General features: G+C 47.8%; 1 protein-coding gene across 1 annotated transcript; it reads right to left on the bottom strand.

Annotated features, from left to right (window-relative positions):
- Window positions 1-1,397: 1,397 nt before the first annotated feature.
- ATP5PO (ATP synthase peripheral stalk subunit OSCP) lies at window positions 1,398-11,309 on the bottom strand. Its single transcript, XM_016218291.2, has 7 exons — window positions 11,259-11,309; window positions 10,028-10,078; window positions 8,984-9,094; window positions 6,866-6,995; window positions 3,770-3,882; window positions 1,864-1,950; window positions 1,398-1,578 (listed from the first exon to the last, which is right to left on the bottom strand). Exons 1-7 carry the CDS (start codon window positions 11,292-11,294, stop codon window positions 1,465-1,467), a joined length of 642 nt encoding a protein of 213 aa, XP_016073777.1. The 5' UTR covers window positions 11,295-11,309; the 3' UTR covers window positions 1,398-1,464.
- Between the last annotated feature and the right edge of the window lie 11,137 nt (window positions 11,310-22,446).

The raw sequence follows: 22,446 nt of genomic DNA on the forward strand, positions 1-22,446 counted from the left end.
GAGGTTCTTCCTCTCCCCCAGGTCTCTACAGTCCCGGAGGGGTCCTATTCCGGGGGGTCACCCCTTCACCGTGGCTGCGAAGGTTCTGGTCCAGTCAGGCCTCCTTTGTGAGCTCAAGTGCAGCAGCCACACCTGTGCCAGGTGGTCTCTGTAGAATCTTCTCAGGCCATTTCAGAATAATTGGAATTATCACAGAGGCCAAAGGTTCACTTCCTTTTGGCTCCCAGCCTGCTGTCTGGCTGGAGAGGCCTTAACTGGCAGGACCAATGGGCACTTGGGCCAAAGAACAGTGACTTCTGGCAGTCAGGGCCCCTTCCCCTAGAGCAGCTGCTGTCTGGGTGGGGGAGGAAATGTGGCCATTCAGAGGGGGTGGAGGGGGAACAGCAGGTGAGAAACTGCTCGGCTGCCTCCCCTTGCGAAGTGCACAGCTCTGACATGCACCTCGGCCCCCACTGAAAGCTGGTTAGTGCAGCTGCCTTTAGACTCTAGATTCTAGAATGGAGACATCTTTTTGGCCAGAATCTCTGAGAGCCTTTATAAAACATTACTGCCTTTATACTTACTGGGATACCATGGAGGGCAAGATTGTAAGACAAATTCCTTTGGGTTCAAACCAATTCAAAATGCATATGACGGAAACATTTGTTAGCATAATTGGATGAGTGTCCTGACTGGTGTGGCTCAATTGATTAAGCGTCGTCCTGTGCCCCAAGAGGTCACCAGTTCGATCCCTGGTCGGGGTAATGTGCAGGAGGCAGCCAATAGATGTTTCTCCCTCACATCTCTTTCTCTCTCCCTTCCTCTCTCTCTAAAGTCAATGAAAACATATTAAAAAAAAAAAAAAAAAAAAAGAAAAACCGGATGAGCACCAACCAGCCGTTTGCAGTGCTTCAGACCCAACCCCATGGCCAACACGGACCACAGGGCACAGGGATGGGGTGGATCCAGCATTGGAGAGGTGGCAGGAAGCACGAAGCCGCAGAGAGTGGGGGGCAGCTGCCATGCCTGGCCAGCACATTCTGGGTCCACAGAGCCACTTCCAGGATCTTTGACCAGAGATGGGCACCCATAGCTGAGACTCCCAAGACCTCGCTGGCCAGCCTGGTTCCCTGGTGCCTTAAACCCTTGCAGGCTCAGCACTGCCCCAGGCTCTGGGTGCAGAGGCCAGGGAACCGAGGTGATACATTATGCCCTTAATAGTATCTGGCACAAAATGGGTTTCAACAGAGGTGAACTATTTTCCCTAATGGACACGAGCTTCCATAAATTCATAAGAATCTACACAAACTAGATTCTCCAGCCAAAGGGCCCTTAACCTTTAAACTGGGGAGGTACTGAAAGAAAGGTATAAAAATAAGGCTCCTGTATTTCCACTTTAAAAATATAAACACAGTATGTTCTGTTCAGGAAGCACTTTATTGCTGCTCCAAGTATAAGGATTTTCACTGACAGAAAAATCCACACTTAGAAAACCTCTCGCATAGCCTTGCTCAGCTTCTGGATCTTGGTTTTTGCAGACATATCGACGTATTTCTCTCCAATACGGACAATCATCCCTCCCATGATGGACGGGTCAGTCTAGGATAGAACACAAGTTGGAAATGTGAAAAAACACAGACGTTCCACTAACCAAACGGAACGAGGAAAAGTGCTCTGGAAAGTCTATGTGCTCCATAAACCTGAGACATGATTGTAACCAGAAAACTGGCAGGAGTGAAATTGTGAGTGGGATTAGTAATCATTTAAGCTGAAAATATAAAATTTCCATTATAGGCAAATTAGTATATATAGCAAGATCTAATTTCTCACCATCTTAAGTGTCAAATTAACCTGAGGAAACAGATCACATAATTAAAAACCTACCTTAACTTCCAGTTTCAAGACTTGGTTTTTACTCAGGAAGCTGTTCAGGACCGTTTTTAATTCAGAAAGAGTGGCTTCATCCAAAGGCTGGAAAGGACGAAATCGTCTTTTAAATTTCAGTAAAGCACAACAGAAACTTCCCAGCGTAAAGGAAAATTACCTCGCACACATCACCAAGACAGGCCTTGGGAATGGCTGTCGCTGTTGGGGACCCGTCTAGACTCATCAGTGCTGGTGCTGAGGGAGTGTGGGAGGGCCCTGCCTCCCAGGACACCTGGGGAGCTCCATGGGGTTCATTGCTGCCCATGGTACTAGCGGTGCAACCGAGAAATGACTGAGGGGAGACAACCCTGCCATGGCTAGAGTCCATTGTTTCCTTGGATGATGAGCTGCAGTGTAACCTGGATCTTTGATCTTTAAGACCCACGATCACCATGCACTCTGGTGTCCCTCTCCACTCCGAGACGCACCACCGAGGACGCCTGGGCAGCTGGCCCACTGCTGCCATCAGCACAGCTCTGTAATCTGTCACACAGGGCAGGCAGCCCCACATTTGGACTCCTCTTGCCCGACTCTTACTCCCAGTCAGGTGAGTGTGGAAGAGTTCGCTGAAGGAAAGGCCTTTGACCTGTCACGAGTCCTACCCACTCATCTAGGAGTCCAAAGGCAGCAAAACCACCTTTACATCTTTGCAAACATCAGTATCTTTGGTGGTGGTGGTGAAATCTGTCAGTGTTCACTCAAAGTGTTACCTGCTGAGACCCTGAGGTCAAGGGCCCTATAAGCCCACCTTCCATTTGGACGGGTGCTGAGGGCGAGGCACTTTCTGTGCCACCACGTCCTTCAATCTGGATGACCCTGGAGGCCAGCAGCTGTTACTCCCACTTTATGTGTGCGAGAACTGAGGCTCAGAGTAGTTAAGAAGCCCATCCAAGCCCACCAGAAAGTGAGAACTGGCACCAATGTTTGAAATCAGTCCATTTCTAAAGTCTATGCCCTTAGTCACTAATCAAGGTACATGTTTTTTTGAAACAGTGGAAACTAATCACTGTAGAGTGACTTGCACTGGTGCCTGGGCATGGGGACAGCGTGGCCGTCGAGCTGTGATGACTCTCAGTAGGGCGTGTACTAAAATGTCCCTGCAACTGGCCCTGGCCAGGTTAGAGCATCGCCCTGAAGTGCTAATGTTGCGGGTTCCATCCTGGGTCAGGACACGTACAAGAATCAACCATTGAATGCATCAATCAGTGGAACAAATCCAGGTTTCTCTCTCTAAAATCATTTAATAAGATGTCCCTGAAACTGTCTGTGGGAGACGTAGATAGAGCATCATTTAGACACTGGAAATGGTCACTCATGAAGTCAGGTGCTGCAGACACTGAGTAAACCTACCACGCTCTATTGTTTGTGATAGAACAACTTAATTTCCCAGGGCTTATTTCCTCACCTGTAAAATAGAGATGATTATACTTGTACTGTGCATGGACCTTTGACATTAAATAATAAATTATAAGAGGACCCAGCACATGGTGGGTCTCAGGACTTGGTGGCTATTACTACAGCCCAGTCCACAGGTCAGGAAGATCCAGGGCCTGTCTGCACCACACTCTCCCACTTACACCCCAAATATTGGGAACTCTAGTTTCAGTAAACTAACCTACATTGGAGCACAAACCACTACTTCCCAACACCTCTTAACCCAGCCTACAGTCCATATGAATAATCATTGGCTAGAAAGGCACTAACCAAAGCGCAGGCTCACAAGCTGGGAGAAAAAAGCAAACCTCCCATGTGACAAGTCACCTTTCCCAATTTCTTGATTTTAGCCTGTTTTTTCTTTTTTGTTCTGCAAAATGTGACACATGGGATGCCAAGGCGAATGCAGCAGCCACAGCCCCTCACTTACAGATGCAGTGGTCACTGTGCACGGGACTTCTCCACGGTGGACGCTCATCATGGTGGAAAAGGCAGAAATGACGCTGGGGGTACTGGTCAAGCGACCATTCTCAGCAAGCAAATCTGGGAAAGTGAGGGCGTCTCAGTAACATGAAACTCACTTAAAATGGTTATCACAAGGCATATACTCAACCCCCAAACAAAATTTATGGCCTTAAAATATATTTAATGTTCTTCAAGAATGTGGAAGAGATGCAATTGTTATCCAATGGTGGTTTTTTTTAAAAAAGACTGCGCCAACATGCATTTAAATAGACAAGGGGTGTGTCTTACACAGATTTACAAATATATTTATATATTTTTTGCTTAATACCTTTACCCTTTTCAGCCAGCCCCCCAACCCCTCCCCCCTCTGACAGCTGTCGGTCGGTTCTCTGTATCTATGAGTCTGTTTGTATTTTGTTCAGATTTTACACATAAGTGCAATCATATGGTACTTGTTTTCCTCTAACTGGTTTATTTCACTCAGCATAAACACCCTCCAGGTCCATCCATGCTGTTACAAAGGGTAAGATTTCCTTTTTTACGGCTGAGTAATAGTCCATGGTGTAAATGTCCCACAGCTTTTTTATCCACTCATCTACTGATGGGCATTTGGGCTACTTCCAAATCTTTGCTATTGTAAATAATGCTATGAACATAGGGGTGCATATATTCTTTCCAATTAGTGTTTTGGGTTTCTTTGGATATATCTCCAGAAGTGGGGTGGCTGGGTCATAAGGCAGTTCTGTTTTTAATTTTCTGAGTTAACTCCATATAGCATTCCACAGTGGCTGCACCAATCTGCATTCCCACCAAGAGTGCATGAGGGTTCCCTTTTCTCCACACCGTCGCCAGCACTTGTTGATTTGTTGATGAGAGCCATTCTGACAGGTGTGGGGTAATATTTCATTGTGGGTTTAATTTGCATCTCTCTGATGGTCAGTAATGTTGAGCATCTTTTCATATGTCCACTGGCCATCTGTCTGTCCTTTTTGGAGAAGTATCTATTCAGGTCCTTCACCCATTTTTTAATTGGATTGTTTTATTGGTGTTGAGTTGCATAAGTGCAAAAACTTTTTAGTTTGCTGTAGTCCCATTTATTTTTTGTTTCCCTTGCCCGAGGAAATATATCAGAAAAAATATCGCTAGGAGAAATGTTTGAGACTTTACTGCCTATGTTTTCTTCTAGGATTTTTATGGTTTCTAGTCTAACATTTAAGTCTTTAATCCATTTTGAGTCTACTCTTGAGTATGGCGTAAGAAGGTGGTCTAGTTTCATTTTTTTGCATGTATCTGTCCAATTTTCCCAAAACCATTTATTGAATAGACTATCTTTGCCCTGTTGTATGTTCCTGCTCTTCTGTCAAATATTGACCATGAAGGAGGGTTTCTTTCTGGGCTTTCTATTCTGTTCCTCTGATCTATGTGTCTGTTTTTATGCCAGTGCCATGCTGTTCTGATTATTCAGGGTCTTTGTGGTTCCACATGGATTTTTGGAGTATTTGTTCTAGTTCTATGAAATATGCCATTGGTATCTTGATAGGAATTGTGTTGAATCTACACACTGCTTTGGGCAGTATGGACATTTTAATGATACTAATCCTCCTGTCCACGAACATGGTACACGCTTCCACTTATTTGTATCTTCTTCAGTTTCTTTGGTATCTTACAATTTTCTAAGTACCGGAGTTTTACATCCTTGGTTAAATTTATTCCTAGTCGTTGTTTTTTATGTGACTGTAAATGGGACTGTTTTCTTAGTTTCCCTTTCTGACTTTCTGATAGTTTATTATTGGTGTATAAAAATGCAACTGATTTCTGGATATTTTGTATCCTGCTACTTTATTGAGTTCGTTTATCAGTTCTGGTAGTTCTTTGGTGGAATCTTTGGTGGAATCTCTCTATATAGTACCATGCCTTCTACAAATAATATTTTTCCTTTTTAGTTTTCAACTGGATGCCTTTTATTTCTTCTTCTTGCCTGATGGCTGTGGCTAGGACTTCCAGGATTGTGTTGAATAAGAGTGGTGAGAGTGGACATCCCTGTCTTGTTCCTGATTTTAAGGGAAACACTTTTAGTTTCTGACTATTGAGTATGATGTTGGCCGTAGGTTTGTCGTATGTGGCCTTTATTATATTGAGGTATGTTCCCTCTATTCCCATTTTGCTGAGAGTTTTTATCATAAGTGGGTGCTGAATTTTATCAAATGCTTTTTCTCCATCTATTGATACGATCACGTGGTTTTTGTCCTTAATTCTGTTTGTGTGATGTGTCACATCTACTGATTTGCCAATATTGTACCAGCCTTGCATCCCTGGAATAAATCGCACTTGATCATGGTGTATGATCTTTTTAATGTATTGCTGGATCTGATTTGCTAATATTTTATTGATGATTTTAGTATCTGTGTTCATCAGGGATATTGGCCTATAATTTTCTTTCTCTGTAGTGTCTTTATCTGGTTTTGGAATTAGGATAATGCTGCCTTGTAAAATGAGCTTGGGAGTCAGTCTTCTCTCCTCTTGAATTTTTTGGAATAGTTTGAGAAAGATAGGTGTTAGTTCTTTGAATGTTTGATATTTTGATCACAGCTTGCAATGTGATTTTCATATTTATGTCACAGATTTTAATGTTTGGCTACAAATCCTCAAATTAACACTGTCTATATTAAAAAATGATGACCTGGATACACTTTCTTTGGAGCTTGTATTCTGAGTCGACCATGGGATTTGAAAAACAATCTGATGAACCAAAGAAGGCAAGTGTCTTCAAGGACAGAGGGACAGCCAGGCTACAAACCATTCTGTTGATGTGAATCCCACTGGTGGCCCCACAGGTTGAAATACTATGAAATTAGATATTCTTACATCTCAGTATCTTTAGAAAGTGTTCCTCAAACTTTAATGCACAGATAATTCACCTGGGGAGACAGTGAAGGTGCAGGCTGGAGTGAGGCCTGAGAGTCTCAATGCCTAGGGCAGGTGATACTCATGCTCCTGGCCTACAGACTGTGTTCCCAGTAGCAAATATGCAGAGACTTGGGGAGAAAGATCTAATACTTACTGATCAGGTTGGACGTGAGGGGAGAGAACTTCTCTCTTGTGGTCATGTCATTCAGGCTTTTCACTTTAACAGAGCGCTTTGCAAAGGGATTCAAAATCGAAGCAGCCATTTTGGGTTCCTTCAAGATTTGCTAAAAGTGCAAAAAAGTAATTTCTTAAACTCCTTAGAGCATAAATGATCCTAGCCACCATACATATACTTCTTATGAATCATGTATTTCATGAATTCAATAAGCACTTTCAAAGCACAAAGAACATTTTAGGATCAAATAATTTTCTCTGCCTTTAATAATATACCACAGTATGATTTTTACACTTTTTCTTGAAAAACTTAGACACTTGATGAAATATCTTAAAATTAATTTTTGCTTTTTAAGAGAAACTATTAAAAAAAGTAAGCAGACCAAAGATCCAATTCATTGCACATTTTAATGTATTTAATATAGGTATTGCTTGAGTTTTTCACATACTAAGAGGATATTAGCAATGCCAACACTCAAGTGCAGACCTAAAAAGGTGCCATTCCCCTGGAGGGGTCTCTCTGCCTCAGGCTGGCCCCAATCCTGTGCTACCTCTTAGAGCTCAGGAGAAACAGCCCAGCCTAGGAGAACTCTATCAGCCTTGGAGGGAGAGTGGACAAGAAACAGGAGTGCAGGTACCATGAGACCACTGTCTCCACTTTGTCAATCACAAATGTCTGGATTCTGGGGCTCACGGCTGCTTCTATTTCTGTTACACTCCTCCATCTACCTTTCAGTTCCTATATGAGCACCTTGTCCCTGGTGCCTGCCTGAGTCCTGTCCCTGATCCACTGCCATCTAATGAGAAACTGCAATGTGAATGGCTCCAAGCAACATTTTCCCAAGAAAATTGCTGGCCCATTCATGTTAAAAGCACTCTGGAATCTGGGTTGTCCAATGGACAGTGACACCTTGTAGCATCCTCTCATTTTCACTTATAGAGTCTGGAGGTAATGGCCTCCTTTCTACCTCTCCATGTCTTCACTGACTTCCAGCTTTAGTCAAACCCCATCCTAATGTCTACAACCCAGGTCATTCTCTCCACTGTGAACACCACTGTTGAGGTTTAAAATGGGAATCCATGACAAGTAGTGGGTGACCCTCATCACCTCCAAAAAGGCCTGTGTGACATCTAGTCTGCTTTTGCTATGACCCCCCCATGTGTCTCCAACAGTCAAGCCGTGGCTCTATGAGGACTGTAAGGGTTGATCCCATCAACACAGGCTGTAAATATTTATATAACTAGCCTGTGAGGTTTTTATCCCACCAAATGGTAAAACTAAAAAAAAAAAAAAAAAATCTTTAGAAATCTATGGATTAAAAATTATAAGAAATTCTTAAAACAATAAAAAAAGAGCACAACTTTCTCCGGAGAGTACGTACTAGACTGTGTTTCCCTCTCCTCCTCTAATGCAGAACTTACTGCCAGAGGTAAAGCCAGAAGTCAAAGGAGGGGACGCAAGGAAACGTGTGAAAATTACAGCAGAGTCTCCTACTTAAGTTACACGTGGGCTTTTGTTAACTTGGTTAATTTCTTCTTTTCATGTTGAAAAATAAAAGGAAAACTCTTTCCCTGCAGCCTCCCGGTCTGTCTTTGTCAGTCTGCTATCAGTGTGGAACTCACACATCTGTACATATTTTGCTGCCCAGCATGCTCTGCTCAGTCATGGCCCCTCACATCTTGGGAATAAAATAATAGTTAAAACCAAGGAAAGGCTTCATAACGAAAATAAATTCCCAGGAAAACAAAACCATATACTAAAGACTACTTTGGAAATACTGGAATACAAGCATGGATTTTCAAAGGTGTCTTTTAATTCTCAATTTTTCTTATATTATCAGCTCCTATTTCTATTTCTTCTCTTAGCCTAAGTCTTGGTTTCTAATATTAATATCCTTATATGTACATGTTTGTACCTATTACACAATAGATTGAGAATAATACCCAGTACTATCACTAGCAACATGAATCCAGCAAATAGGTTTTTCTCTCTCTCTTTGCAGTTCTTCTCTGAGACACACCTCATTAGGGATGCACAATCAGACAACTAAAGGAAACAATGCAGATTTAATAAGCAATGAGCAGGAAAGCTACTTACCGCTACTCTCAAAAGCTCCTTTTCCACTTGTTCCAATTTGTTCTGTTTGGATGCAGCAGAATAAAGAGCAGTGGCATAGCGACCTTCCACACCATATACCTGAACAGGAGGCTTTAGAAAAGGGTGGGTCAGGGGAGGAAGGAAAAGGGAAATCAGTTAGGATCATAGTACAATGTCAACAGCAGAATTAAATAGTTATGATTTTAAAAACACATCTTGTACAAAGCACAGAACAGTTCAACTATGTTGTCAGAGAGCTATCCTGAATGGCAATTCTCAAACAAATTAGAAATATTTCCTTGGCCATGTCTATCAATCTTTAAGCTTCCACTTCCTCGTCTTATAACGAGGGCCTTTGGGGACACGGTGTCTAAAGTCCCTTTCAGCTTAACTATCTAGAATCAATTCCGTTAATTTTGGGATGAGCTTTGCTTCCTTTGAATGCAGTACTATTTGGTTTCAAGTATGGGAGGTTTTTAACACTGACAGAAGTTTTGAACATGTTAGAGTCATAAAAACAGGTGTTTATGAAACATATACCAGCACACTTCACACGTGTCTCAGTAAGCCTGTGAATGTCTCTCTCACAGCCTCCCCAGCAAAGCTCACTTCGGTGGAGCCTTTAGCAGTTTACCATGAGCCTCAAGCTTGACTTGTGGTTTTCACAATAAACTAGACTTTCTCTGCACACGGCCCTCGGTGTACGGCCACATACTCCAGGTGGTGCCGCTTGGCCATATAGGAGAAGCTCAAGCTCTGAATGAGGTTTAGTTCCAGTGCAGCTCTAGGACCAAGCTGAGTAACCTGTGAAGTCTTCCCATCACTGTTCTGAGGTTTTAAGAAATTCTCCCATTTAGAGGTTATGTATGGGCGTGTCACACAGCAGGCATGCAACATTATTTGTTCTCTAGCACCATGCACACAGCACGTTTTGGGAGCCACAATTGTGCAGAAAGGTTTAGGCAGGAACTATACAAAAGTCCAAACCCTGACGGTGTTGCTGCTCATCTCTGCTTTATAATGACAACGAACAAGCTGACCTACCCGAACCAGCTTGGCAAACGGCCTGGCCACAGACGTACTGAAGCACCGCACCTTTAAAACAAAGGGAAGCAGGTCAAACTGAAATCACTTGAGGAATTTCTGCATTTGAGCCAGTAAGTCATTTCGAATATGACTCTGGCATGGTTACTTTCTTCTGTTTCTTTGCATCATCACACGGATTATATGAGGGTGAGCTGTTCTTTACCGGGAGTGAACCTCCCTGTGCAGAACCATCTCCAGTTGCTTGGGAAACTGCCTTTGCACTGATGTGCCCGTTTGCTAGGACAGGCTGAGTCTGGCACTCCAGAATAAAGAGAAAACACGAATTTCCATGAAATGCATGTTTCAAAAAACTTAAAAGACTTTTAGCATTTATATTACCACCCTTGAGTAGGATTTTAATGCAAAGTGGCAGGATTCCAGTCATGATTTGCAAGGGAGGTGCCTTCCCAGAATCCAAATGCTGTCTGAAAACAAGGCTTATTAGCCAGGGGTATGAAGCAGAGTCCGCTCCGGTCCTGAGACCGTCTCCTCCAGGGAGGGACGGCGGTGGAATCCCGTCTTTAAAGCCACCTGCAGGGGCACAGGTCACCTTCAAGTAACCCCGACTCCGCAGTGCCTACCACAAACCTGGCTGTGACGGTTAGAAGGCTTTGTAAGGCGTATGAAGAGCTACGCGAGCTGTCAGAGGTCGCCCCGGGTCAGGCACCGCGTGGGCCCGCAGCGCCAGGGGCACGACCCTCCGTCTCCCGCGAGACTCCGTGGGCTCGGGTCTCAGCGCTCCCCTTTCCGGGCCGAGCAGCCCAGGACGATCATTCAAACGTTTCTGTCTCATTTTCCTTATGAAAATGTGGATGTGCTTTACAAACACCCTTAGCACCACCGTGACCGCCGACGCGTCTCCTCACGACGGAGGGGATCTGGGGCCGGGCCGTGTCCTTGGCTCGCCCCCCGGGGAGGCCGGGCGCCCCGCTCCCGGGCCCTCAGCCTCTGCGCCCCGGGGCCGAGCTCGGAGCATGCCGAGGTCAGGCTCGCACAGCCCCGCGCCCCGGCCCGCGACGCCCCGGGGTGCGGATGCGGGGCCCCCGGGCATCGCCCCCACTCGCCGGGCCCTACGGCCCTGGACGGCGGCCACGCTCCCCCAGCCGTGGCCGCGCCGTGGCTTTCGGGGCGTGGCGCGGGCCCCCCAGGAGGGAGCCTCCCGCTGGCTGCCGGGGCCTCCGCGTCTCACCTGCCGGGAGAGCCCGGACACTGCCGGGGAGGCCATCTTCGCGGGCGGCTGTAGGTCAAACCCGAGCCGGGAGGGAGGCTCTAGGGCGCATGCGTGCGTCAGCGTGGCCGCTCGGCCCGCCGGGAAATGTAGGCGGAGGTCGTCAGGCCGCACGCGCAGGCACCTGGCGCGGGCTGGGAGCTGTAGTCCCTGAGGCGGGCAACACTGTAGGGCCGGGCCTGGGTGCGCCGCGGTGGGGCGCAGGCCCACGCTGAAAGGGAAGCCCTCGCCTAACGCAGTGGCCCCACGGTGGACCGGGTCTAGTTCCCACGCTTCAACTTCTCCACTTAGATCAATACGGCGCCTTTTGTTCCGTGTCACGGTCCTCTCTAGGTTCTTCACCCCTTCTTCCACCCCCCGTGTGTTCCGAGCTCAGTCCCTCGCGCTGTTTAAAAACGAGCGCGCGGGCCAACCAGCAGCCCCGCAAGAAGCGAACCTCGGCCCCCGCAGCAGCCCCCGCGTCCGGCACTTGGGACGCGCCTGCCCCTCCCTGGCCCCGCCGCGTGTGACCCGAGGGAGCCGCTCTCCGCGGGCTGGGGGCGGGCGCTGGGGGCGGGCGCTGGGGGCGGGCGCTGGGGGCGGGCGCTGGGGGCGGGCGCTGGGGGCGGGCGCTGGGGGCGGGCGCTGGGGGCGGGCGCTGGGGGCGGGCGCTGGGGGCGGGCGCTGGAGCTGGCGCTGGAGCCTTGACTCCGGGCGGGCGAGCTGCGGCTCTCGGGCCTGAACTAGGGCCCGGGGTGGGCAGGTGGGGCGCTGGCACCGAGGGCCCGCCGTCAGCCGGCGTAGCAGCGGCCTTGCCCCTCCGGCCCCCGGGGGGCGCGCCCACTCCCTTTCCCGACCCGGAGGTGCCCGCCTGGAATAACGGGCTCCTTGGTCAATTAAAACGTCGTCCGTTTTTCTCTGCTCAGATCTATTCTGTGAACACAGGGTAACTCGTTAATTTACCTTTGTAGAGTGCAGTTTTTCTCATCATTACAAAAACTTGTAAAAATGCAAAAAAGTGGAAGGCATGTAGCTGCCCTTTTCCCGCCGCCCGAAGGCAGCTGCGGTCAATACTTGGACGCGTCGTCTCCCACGTGTTTCAGGCGGTGTCGTCTGAACTGCCGGGCTTGTATCGCGGTCCTTTTGGTGGCCTTGTACCAGTTATGTGTCTTCTCTGTGCTTCAGTTTTCTTACCTATAAAATGGGTATTATATGTAATAGCACCTGCCTTACAGGTTGTTAGGAAGGGTAAGGAGGTTAATATATATGTAAAGTATTTAGAACAATTGCTTGACACGGTGGCACTCAATAACATTAATTCTTTATTTTGTGTTTGTGAATCTGTATACGTAGTAAAAACAATTTGTATATAATTTAGTATCTTGCCTTTTCCCTTAATACAGGAGAAAAAAGGGTACTAAATTATATATGGTCTGTGAATACATGCTTACAATATAAGCGTATTTCCAAGTTATATAATTTTCGTATACACTGAGGAAAGAGTGATGACAGGGAATATATGAAGTGGAGTCACTTTAACCTGCTAAATTTGCTAACATGATGAAGGTTAAGGTCTGAGGAAGGACCTGATTCTTACTCCAGGAATCGAACCCGCGACCCTTCGATCCACAGGCCAATGCCCTAATCACTGAGCAACACCAGCCACAGCTGGGCATGGGATTGAGGGATGCCAGTGGCTGCTGCTTACATCTTGGTGACTTAGACGATCAGAGGAACCCAGAAGATGCCTGATGCCTCTGCAGTCAGCCTCTTTCCCACCGGCTCTGGGATCGTGGGCACCTGCTGAATTCTCACTGTAGGCAAAGCACCTCGATGACAGGCTGGGGTCCCACACGCAAGCTCTCACGAGGGGCCAGCTGGCGGAGTAGAGAATTTGGAAAGAAAATAGTTTTGTCCCATAGAAGAAAGGAAAAGACTTAGCATTCTGCTTTTATACAATCTTAAACTGTTTAAAAATTAGTTGTTTTAACAGCTGAGGCCAATGGGGTCAAAGGGACTTGCCCAGGGCCACAGGCCAGGGCTACCGTGGTAGCAAAACCCAGACATCTAATCTGGACTTCTTTCTTTTATGCTGACTTTCAGTTCAAAATGAATATTTCTCGCTGTTTTATTTTCTCTGCTAAGATGCCATAGGCTGACGCGGAAAACCAGCAGTGAGGCGTCATGAACCCTCAATTGCGTATGTTTAAAAAAGTGACTTTCCTCTTGACCCAGAAGGAACCCTCTAAAACTCAGAGATCTGGGTGAAGGTAATGTGCAAAATATTCACTGTACTGACTTTAAAACCACAGAAAATTGGAAACAATGTCCGAGGATGGGAAAATGGTTTTTACAGTGGCACACTGTGCAGCTGTTACAATGAAATTTGCAAAATGTATTTAATGACATAGAAAAATATTTAATGACACTGAAGAAAAAACTACAAATTATTTTCCGTATTTTTCTGCAATGAGAATGTATTGCTACCATAATCAGGAAAAAAATAAGGAGAGGACACCACGGTGCTGCCACGTCACCATGGTGCCCATAGAGGAGGGATCCTTCGCTCTCGTTCCTGACAACACCCAGCCTCTGGCACAAAGGGCAATTGCTTCAGGCTACGAGTTCCATGAGGACCTGCCATGCGAGTTTCCTTCCAGATTAGCTTCAACATATACGCTGCCAGCCTGGAGGCCTCCCTCCCTCCCTCCCCCCTCCCTCCCTCCCTCTCTCCCTCCTTCCCTCCCTTCCTTCCTCTCTTTCTTTATCTTTCTTTTCATTTTTATGCCTTTGTCTCATTTTTTTAAACATTTTTTAAAAAAATTGATTTTTAGAAAAAGAGGAAGGGCGAGGGAGAGAGAGAAACACCAGTGATGAGAGAGTCATTGATCGGCTGCCTCCTCCACAGGCCCCCATGGACCCCACTGGGGATCGAGCCCGCAACCCGGGCATGTGCCCTGACCGGGAATCAAACCTCGATCTCCTGGATCCTAGGCCGATGCTCAAGTGCTGAGCCTGCCGGCCGGGCTCCCAGAGGATATTTTCTTCAGCTTTGCAGAACACACACTGCAGACGGTGAAGGGTGGCGATAAGGCCTTCCCTAAACACGATATTGCCCTGACAGGATAGGGGAAACGTTGGCACATTCATGCCTTTATTCATGTCAGAGTGAGCTCTGCATCAGGTTTCTGTTCCTGTCCTCTCTGATCCTCTGGAAAAGGCCAGAGCCACTTCCTGTCCTGGGCCACAAGCCTGTGGCCCTGATTTAAAACCTCATATGTAGTTTATTTCCCATTTAACCTTGAGAACAGGGAAATGACTTTGCCAGTGTTCTACACAGGTCTCTGTGGCATCTCCCTGCTTAAGGGGCTTTGGGGTGGTCCTGCTGATCAGCAGAGGCCCCTGAACTGGGACTGATTGAGCTTCAAACAAGAAAAAGTGTTAAAGAAAACGGGTGAGGGGACTCCAGGCACTGTGACCCTATGTCTTTAAACTGTTTATCTTTAGGATCTGGTGCCTCTGTTCCAGAGGGAAAATGCGCATAAAACATGTAACAAGCAGCTTAGCGATTTTTTTGTCTCTAGAAAGCTGCGTTAGGAGGGCCTGCAGCATTGACGGACAGGATCCGGAAGGTGACAGGGAGGACCTGGCACTATGGGAACCAGTCGCCCACCCGGGCACTGGCCTCTTCCCTCCCCTTCTCCTCCAGGCCTGCAGGTGGTACTCACCTTGAAGCGGTCACCTCCCAGGCCGGCAAGGTCACTGCTCTGGCTCAGCCTAGCCGGCGTTTCTGAAGGATCTTCTCCACACTAGGGGGAGCCATCTGCTCACGTTGTAAACAGCCTGTGGCCTTGGAATGCATTTCTTTCTAGAGCTTTCTCCGTTCAAACCTCCGAGTTCTGCTCACATAAGCCAGTAAGAATCAGAGTATTGTACGATTGACAAACAAAATGCCCTCTGAGAGATGCTCCAGTCCAGGCTCCTTGCGTTTCAGGGCCCACCCAGGTAGAGGTTCTTGTTCCTGTCACCCCCCACCCCCCTTGTAACATTTTCAGCTGCACACTGGCCCCATCAGCCCCCACCCCTTGCAGCAGCCCAGGTTTGGGTCTTCAGGACCGCAGTTTGGCATTTGCCTCCACAGGCTCCATGAAAAAAGGCTCCTGGGTTGTAGCAGACCTCAGATTTCCATACCCAAGTCCCTCTTTCTGGGTTTGGGACAGTTCAGGGGAAAGTTATGCCATTGAATGGGCGCCCTGTTCTGGGAGATGGTGGTGATGGAAGGAGCGGAGGAGGCTAAGTACAATGCATTCTGTGCTTGTTGATTAGATACCAGTGTGGACTGTAAACTGGGAACAGCACAGGGTGTGATGAGTGCAGGGCAGCTCCTATGTGTTGGCTTCTATTTGGTGGCCCTGGGGCCTGGGGGCCTCTCTGGCCGGGGTTGGGTCAGTGTCCGCCTTCCCTGCACAGAGGAGCCAGGCTCCACGGCCCCACAGCCTGGGTTGGGTCCCAGCCCTGTCGCTCACCAGCTGTGTGGCTTGGGTGAGTCCCCTAACCTCTGTGCCTCAGTTTCCTCACTGAGAACGGAGCTCAGGACAGTACAGGTCATGTGAGTTAGTACCTGCAGGGCGTTTAGCTGGGTGCTGGCGCCATCCTCAGGGTGAACTTGGGCTGTTTCTCACCCACTCGAGACGGAGGATCCCTCCACATGCAGAGGCAAGAGGAGCCCAGCCTGGGCCATTCTTCCAGGAATTGTAGTCCCAGTTTTCATCTCCTTTCTGAGCTGCGACTCAGGAGGCTGGGGGAGGGTTAGGCCTAACGCAGCTGGGTCCCCGGGCACCTGCTGCTGCGGGGGGCGAGCCAGAGGGAAGGCAGACGGGCGGTGTCCGAACATCAGCTCTCAGGACATACCGTCAACAAGCAGGCACCGAACAGGGTTTGCTTAAAAAGTAGTTGATAAAGGTGGGGGCACAGTAAGGCCTTACAGGAGTTCAGTGTGAAAAAGGAAATTATATGGTGAAAAGGGAAATGGTACATTTTTCTCCTTTACACGATTATTTTGCTGTAGTAAAAGCAGAAGCCGCAGTCAGGGCGGGGAGTGCTCCTGGATGCGGGGCAGCGTGGAGCCGTGGGATGTGCGGAGCGGGGGGGGGGGCCCACCGTGGGAGGCTCTGCCCAGGAATCGTGGAGAAAGGTTGGGGCAGAGCCATCGTTCAGTTGTTTTTATCAGAGAGGGTTGCTTGCTTTGGGGTCCCTGGTAACAGGCTGGGGCGCTGCAGGTCAGTACAGGGAAGATGGGTGAGGACACCAGGGAGCCCAGTGGCCACAGCCCACAGAGCAGAGCAAAGGACCTGGAACAGAGCAGACTAGGTGACTTGAGAATAAAGGAAGCTTTTTGCACCCCAAGTTTAACAGCAGCCACAGTTCTGTAGCAGATGACTTAGTGTGGCCTTGCAGATGGTCCTGGTGGCCCGGAAGTGGTAAGGAATCTGAGGCCTCTCATTTTGCTGAGCACCTCCTGGGGGACATTGGGCTGTGACATATTTCTTTCATACGACTGCAAGGCCCGATAAAAGCACTGTGTTGTTTTTAAGCAATTAGGAAGTTATTAGTGAGGTGGTGTTTGGAGACTGAGGCCAAATCTGCAGGAAAACAGAATGGCTTAGACCCTCTACCTTGTATGGCTTGAAATAGGATAGATGACCATCCCCTAAGTCGTTCACTCGGGCAGTAATTCATTCAACACGCATTCGCTGCGTTAGACATCGCAGGCAAGACTGGCCGCCTTCAAGGAGCCGCGGCCCAATTCCCTCCGAATCAGTTTTTAACTTAAAGAAATCACCTTCCTTGCTGTATTCAAGGAGAATATTGGGATATATAGGTCTTCATCTAAAAAATAAAACTGAATGGCACATAGCTGTATAAACTCTGGGCTTTCTTTCATCTATAAATCTTCAGATTTGTAGGAATTCCTTCTCTGTCTGAGTCCCAAAGAGGCAGTGCGCTCCTCCCATCCTATCTTGGCAACTAACTGCAACAATGAAAGGGAAAGAAATGACAAAAACAATCATCCTGGCAGGCAGGGCATCACTGCACAGCTCTCACAGAGGCTGTCCATCAGAAAAGGAGTTGGGACATCTCAGTGCCACTAGCTCAAACAGGTCCACCTGCAATGACGACGAGAAGACCAGTGTTCTTGCCTCTTGTGACCTGTGACAGCGCAGAGCACCCTAGAATCAGTGGAGTCCATGGAATCCAGGCTTCCTTATTTGTGTCCCAACTCCAAAGGTTTCCTGAGAACATTCTAGAAGCAGTCTCTCATGGGGAGTAGCCATCAATCCTGGCTCCTGATTGCAATCGATTTTGGAACTTACAAACTATAGCTGGCCCAGCTGGTGTTGCTCAGTGGTTGAGTGTCCACTCATGAACCTGGAGGTCACGGTTCAATGCCCGGGTTGTGGGCTCGACCCCCAGTAGGGGGCGTGCAGGAGGCAGCTGATCAGTGACTCTCTCTTGTCATTTATGTTTCTCTCTCTCTCTCCCTCTCCTTTCCTCTCTCCCTTCCTCTCTCTGAAATCAATAAAAACATTAAAAAAACTACAGCTGTCCGCCTTAGACATATGAATTTGAATGTGCACGAGCTTGAATTCTCAATGACTGGATGGGATTAAAAGAATCATGGCACATCTATGGTGGACTGCCATGCTGCCATTTTAAATTATGGTGAGAAGAATTTGCTGAGCTGAGGAAATAGTCGTAATGCATTTCTAAGTTTAAAAAGGATGACTCAAAAGAGTGTTCAGTCTATAATATGGTATTTTTGTTAAACATCTCATGTTTATATGCATCATAGAAAAGGCCAGAAGGAACTGCAAAAACATGTGAAGGGCATTAACCTCTGAGAGGTGATTTTTGTTTGTTTTTTCTTTGGTGCTTTTCTGTGCTTTCTAAAGTTTTAAGTATCAATCATGTATTGCTTTTATACTGAGGAAGATTCCATCATAAATGTTACCATTAAATGTCCCCTTCAGGGACAACATGATGAGGAGCGAAGAGACCAGATACATGTGGCTGCTCCTCCCATCCGTCCGTCCGTCCATCCATCCATCCATCCATCCATCCACCCACTCATCCGTCTGTCCATCCATCCATCCATCCACCCACTCATCCGTCTGTCCATCCATCCATCCATGCATCCACTCATCCATGCATCCACTCATCCATCCGTCCGTCCGTCCATCCATCCATCCATCCATCCATCCATCCATCCATCCATCCATCCATCCATCCACTCATCCATCCGTCTGTCCATCCATCTATCCACCCACTCATCTGTCCATCCGTCCATCCATCCATCCATCCATCCATCCATCCATCCATCCATCCATCCACTCATCCATCCATCCATCCATCCACTCATCCGTCCGTCCGTCCGTCCGTCCACCCACTCATCCATCCATCCATCCATCCATCCATCCATCCATCCATCCATCCATCCACCCACCCACCCACCCACCCACCCACTCATCCATTTGTCCGTCCGTCCATCTGTCCGTCCATCCACCCACTCGTCCGTCCGTCCATCCATCCATCCATCCATCCATCCATCCATCCATCCATCCATCCATCCATCCATCCACCCATCCATCCATCCATCCATCTATCCACCCACCCACCCACCCACCCACTCATCCATTTGTCCATCCGTCCATCTGTCCGTCCATCCACCCACTCGTCCGTCCATCCATCCATCCATCCATCCATCCATCCATCCATCCATCCACCCATCCATCCATCCACCCACTCATCCACCCTCCCACCCACTCATCCATCTATCTGTCCACTCATCCATCCATCCGTCCGTCCGTCCGTCTGTCCGTCCATCCATCTATTTCATCCATCCACTCATTTATCTATCCATCCATCATCCACCCATCCACTCATCCATTCATCCATGAGTTTTGTTTAACTTTAAAATTGTTTTCCCATCAATTTTATTTAGCCTTTTTTTCTGTTTATTAAGAAAAAATGTCTTGCTTTGGGTGGGTAGCTCAGTTGGTTAGAGCGTCGTCCCCATATGCCAAGGTTGCTGGTTCGATCTCTGGTCAGGGCACATACAAGAAGCAACCAATGCTTGCTCATATAAGTGGAACAGCAAATAGATGTTTCTCTCTCTCTTTTCTCTCCCCCCTCCCCGCCAAATCAGTAAGTAAATTTAAAACGTCAAAAAAAGAAAAAAAGAAAAAGAAAAATATCAAGCACCCACTGTGTGCCTGGCACTGCCAGCTTAGGCACTTGGGCTGCAGAGGCTCAGTTTTCTTAAGTCCGGTGCAAGGCTCTCACATTCCAGTGAGCAGCAGAGGCCGTGAGGAGCGTGTGGCAATGCAGACTCCCTCCGTGAGGCTGTCAGGTAGCCTGGGTGGGGCCTGGGGATTTCCTGTGGTAAACGAGCACCCACTGTGGTTCTGACATGGGCTATTGCGTGCTACCCTTTGAGCACCTGTGAGGAGCAGGCTCTTGAGCTTAAATAGCTTAACATCTAAAGATGCAGAGAAATGGTGGAATGTGAGAACCTGGTTCGTTGGTTCCATCGTAGAATCTCTACTAAGCTCCCCCAGGACGTCCCTGGGTCTGTGATCCTTAGCAACACTTTCTTATTTCAGCATGTGACGTGTCTATTTGGAATGAGTCAAAATATACCCAGCCAGGTTGCCAGCATCTTTGAAGGTCATTTGAAGGTCTCTGATCCAGAGAGCAAATGCGCAAGCAGCGATACGAATTCTAACAGTGGCCACCGATTACTAAGTGGTTCAGGCACACTGGGCTCTCACCTAAGCACTTTATATTCATTTCCTTATTTAACCCTTCCCAAAGCCCATAGGTTACCTATAGACAACATCAGCCCCATTTTACAGATGAGGAAACTGAGGTTTAGAGAGGTTAATTAGCATGCCCACAATTACATGGCCTGTAAGTCGGCTTGTCCCCCAGAACTCTGGGCTCAACTGCTGTATTCTCCAGCCCCACACTCTACAGTGGCCACGGTGCAACCAGTGGGTGTGAGGCACCTCCAGGGCTCAAGGGCATTGGCCAGGGCCAGGCAGTATGCCGCTCGGCAGCCCCAGTTTAATGTTTTCTTTCCTTTTTAACTTTTTTTTTTTAGAAGGTGGTATAGGATAAATTTTATTCAAAAGCATTTACATCCACACATTTTTTTCACAGAATGTTTTTCTGATGTGAAATTATTATCTAACTTCAACCTTCTAACTGTGCCCTTCATGGTCCCAGCTACTACAAAGTTAAAACACTTGATAAAATGCAGAAAACAGCCAGCAGCTAGTTCCAAAGCACGTTTTAAGGCAGGCCACGGTTCTCCCAAAAAACACATCCTTGGGGCAAAGCGCTTATGAGAACTTCCACCGGAGCCCCAGGCGTGTTTTTTTTTTTTGCTCTTTCGTGTGTGTAATATGACTTGTCATTATTATGATTATTATTTCAGTTTTTAAAATTTTATTGAGAAACAATTCATACATGATAACATTCATGTTCCCTTTTAAAATGTACATGTCAGTGGTTTATAGTCTATGTGCCACTGTCACCACTAATTCAGGAACATTCTTGTCAGGACAAAAAGAAGCTCCACGCCCATCGGCAGCCACGCCTGTCTCTCCTCCCCACAGCCCCTGGCCAGTTATGACGATTTTTGATGGTTACATCTTTTTCTCAGCGATTAGATTCCCAGAGCCCATGGAACTCATCCGTCTTCCCGACACAGTAGGTGCTCTGTGAACGATTTGCCCCGGTGATTAAGCTCTCAGCCTTAGGAGTCTCCTATTCTTTTCTGGTCAGTTTGATACTTTAAAAATCATATTAAAGGGCTGGAAGAAGCAGGCACACAGCTGAGTCCCCTTGCCTCCCTTCCACTTAGGAAACCTGAACTCAGAGGTGTCAACCAGATAAATGTTTTATTGACCTTAATTTTAATTCAGTATGATTTAGGGGAAACACAGGGGCATCTTGGGTCTGATATTATAACCCGAGCATTGACAGTTCAGTGATATTTCATGTTTTCCCAGCTCATAAAGCGACAGTGAGGAAGTTGACAGCTCGGACTGTGGGAAGAGGCGGGGCAGGGCTGAAACTCCGACCTGCGTGGGCCTGAATCGGTTGTTTACAGAGTGACAGGCAGGTCCCGCGTCGGCTCAGACGTGGCTGCCATTGTGCCTGGGAATCTGCAAACCCAATTCCCTCTCCTGGCAGAACATGAAAGCTCAAGATAATCCCCTAATCCTGTGGCATTTCCTAATCCACGCAATGCGCTTTGCAGCTCAGCATTTTTCACTTGAAGCCACACACTCTTTGGAGATACACATATTTTGTTTACTCCTGCAGTGTCTATGGAAAAACTTGCCAGGTTGAAAGTCCACAGCGGCTACCGCAGAGGAGGACGGTTTCGGCACCGTGCCCGAGTGACCGCGCTCCCTCCACCATCTCCACTTCTTTTCATTTATTTGTTAATTTAAAAAAAAAAAATGTTTTTATTGATTTTTAGAGAGAGAGGAAGGGACAGGGAGAGAGAGATAGAAACATTGATGAGAGAGAAACACCATCGATTGGCTGTCTCCTGCAAGCCCCCTGCTGAGGATTGAACCCGAGACCCAGGCATGTGCCCTGATGGGAAGTCGAACCAGTGACCTCTTGGTTCATGGATTGACAGTCAACCCCTGAGCCACACCGGCCCGGCTTAACGCTACCTTTTAAACTAAACGCGGAAGTCTGATCACAGTCTGCTGAGATCTAGGGACAAAAAGTACAAGCCAGAGTTGGAAGGCTTTCACGGAACAAGTTCTGCCCACGTCTCCACAGAGGGCCCCCAGCGTCTGCTGCCGGTTCTGGACAGCCTGCCCCACGACCGACATCCGAGAGGCCCGGGGTACATGGAGACTAAGAAGAACCTGGGCAGGACCGTCCCGGGGCTGCCCCAGTGAAGGGGGTGCAGTGCAGGAACCAGGTACCTCGGGCCTTCCCAGAGCAAACCTGTTGAGATTCAGTGCATGTAGGCAAGACATCCAGGCCCATCGGTAACCCACCGGGCTCCCCCTCCGCGGCCTGGGCAGCCGATGGGGTACAACTGGGTGAGGAAATAAAGAGCGTGACTTCAAAGCAGAGC

This window comes from Miniopterus natalensis, chromosome 6 (assembly GCF_054644295.1).
Source record: "Miniopterus natalensis isolate mMinNat1 chromosome 6, mMinNat1.hap1, whole genome shotgun sequence".
NCBI lineage: Eukaryota > Metazoa > Chordata > Mammalia > Chiroptera > Miniopteridae > Miniopterus > Miniopterus natalensis.

Excerpts from the sequence above, each read along its gene's own strand:
- ATP5PO (XM_016218291.2), bottom strand. The coding sequence starts at position 11,294 with ATGGCCTCCCCGGCAGTGTCCGGGCTCTCCCGGCAG. Across the intron at positions 10,079-11,258 it reads TGTCCGGGCTCTCCCGGCAG|GTGCGGTGCTTCAGTACGTC; the intron begins GTGAGACGCGGA and ends TTTGTTTTAAAG. Across the intron at positions 1,579-1,863 it reads TCTTGAAACTGGAAGTTAAG|ACTGACCCGTCCATCATGGG; the intron begins GTAGGTTTTTAA and ends GTTCTATCCTAG.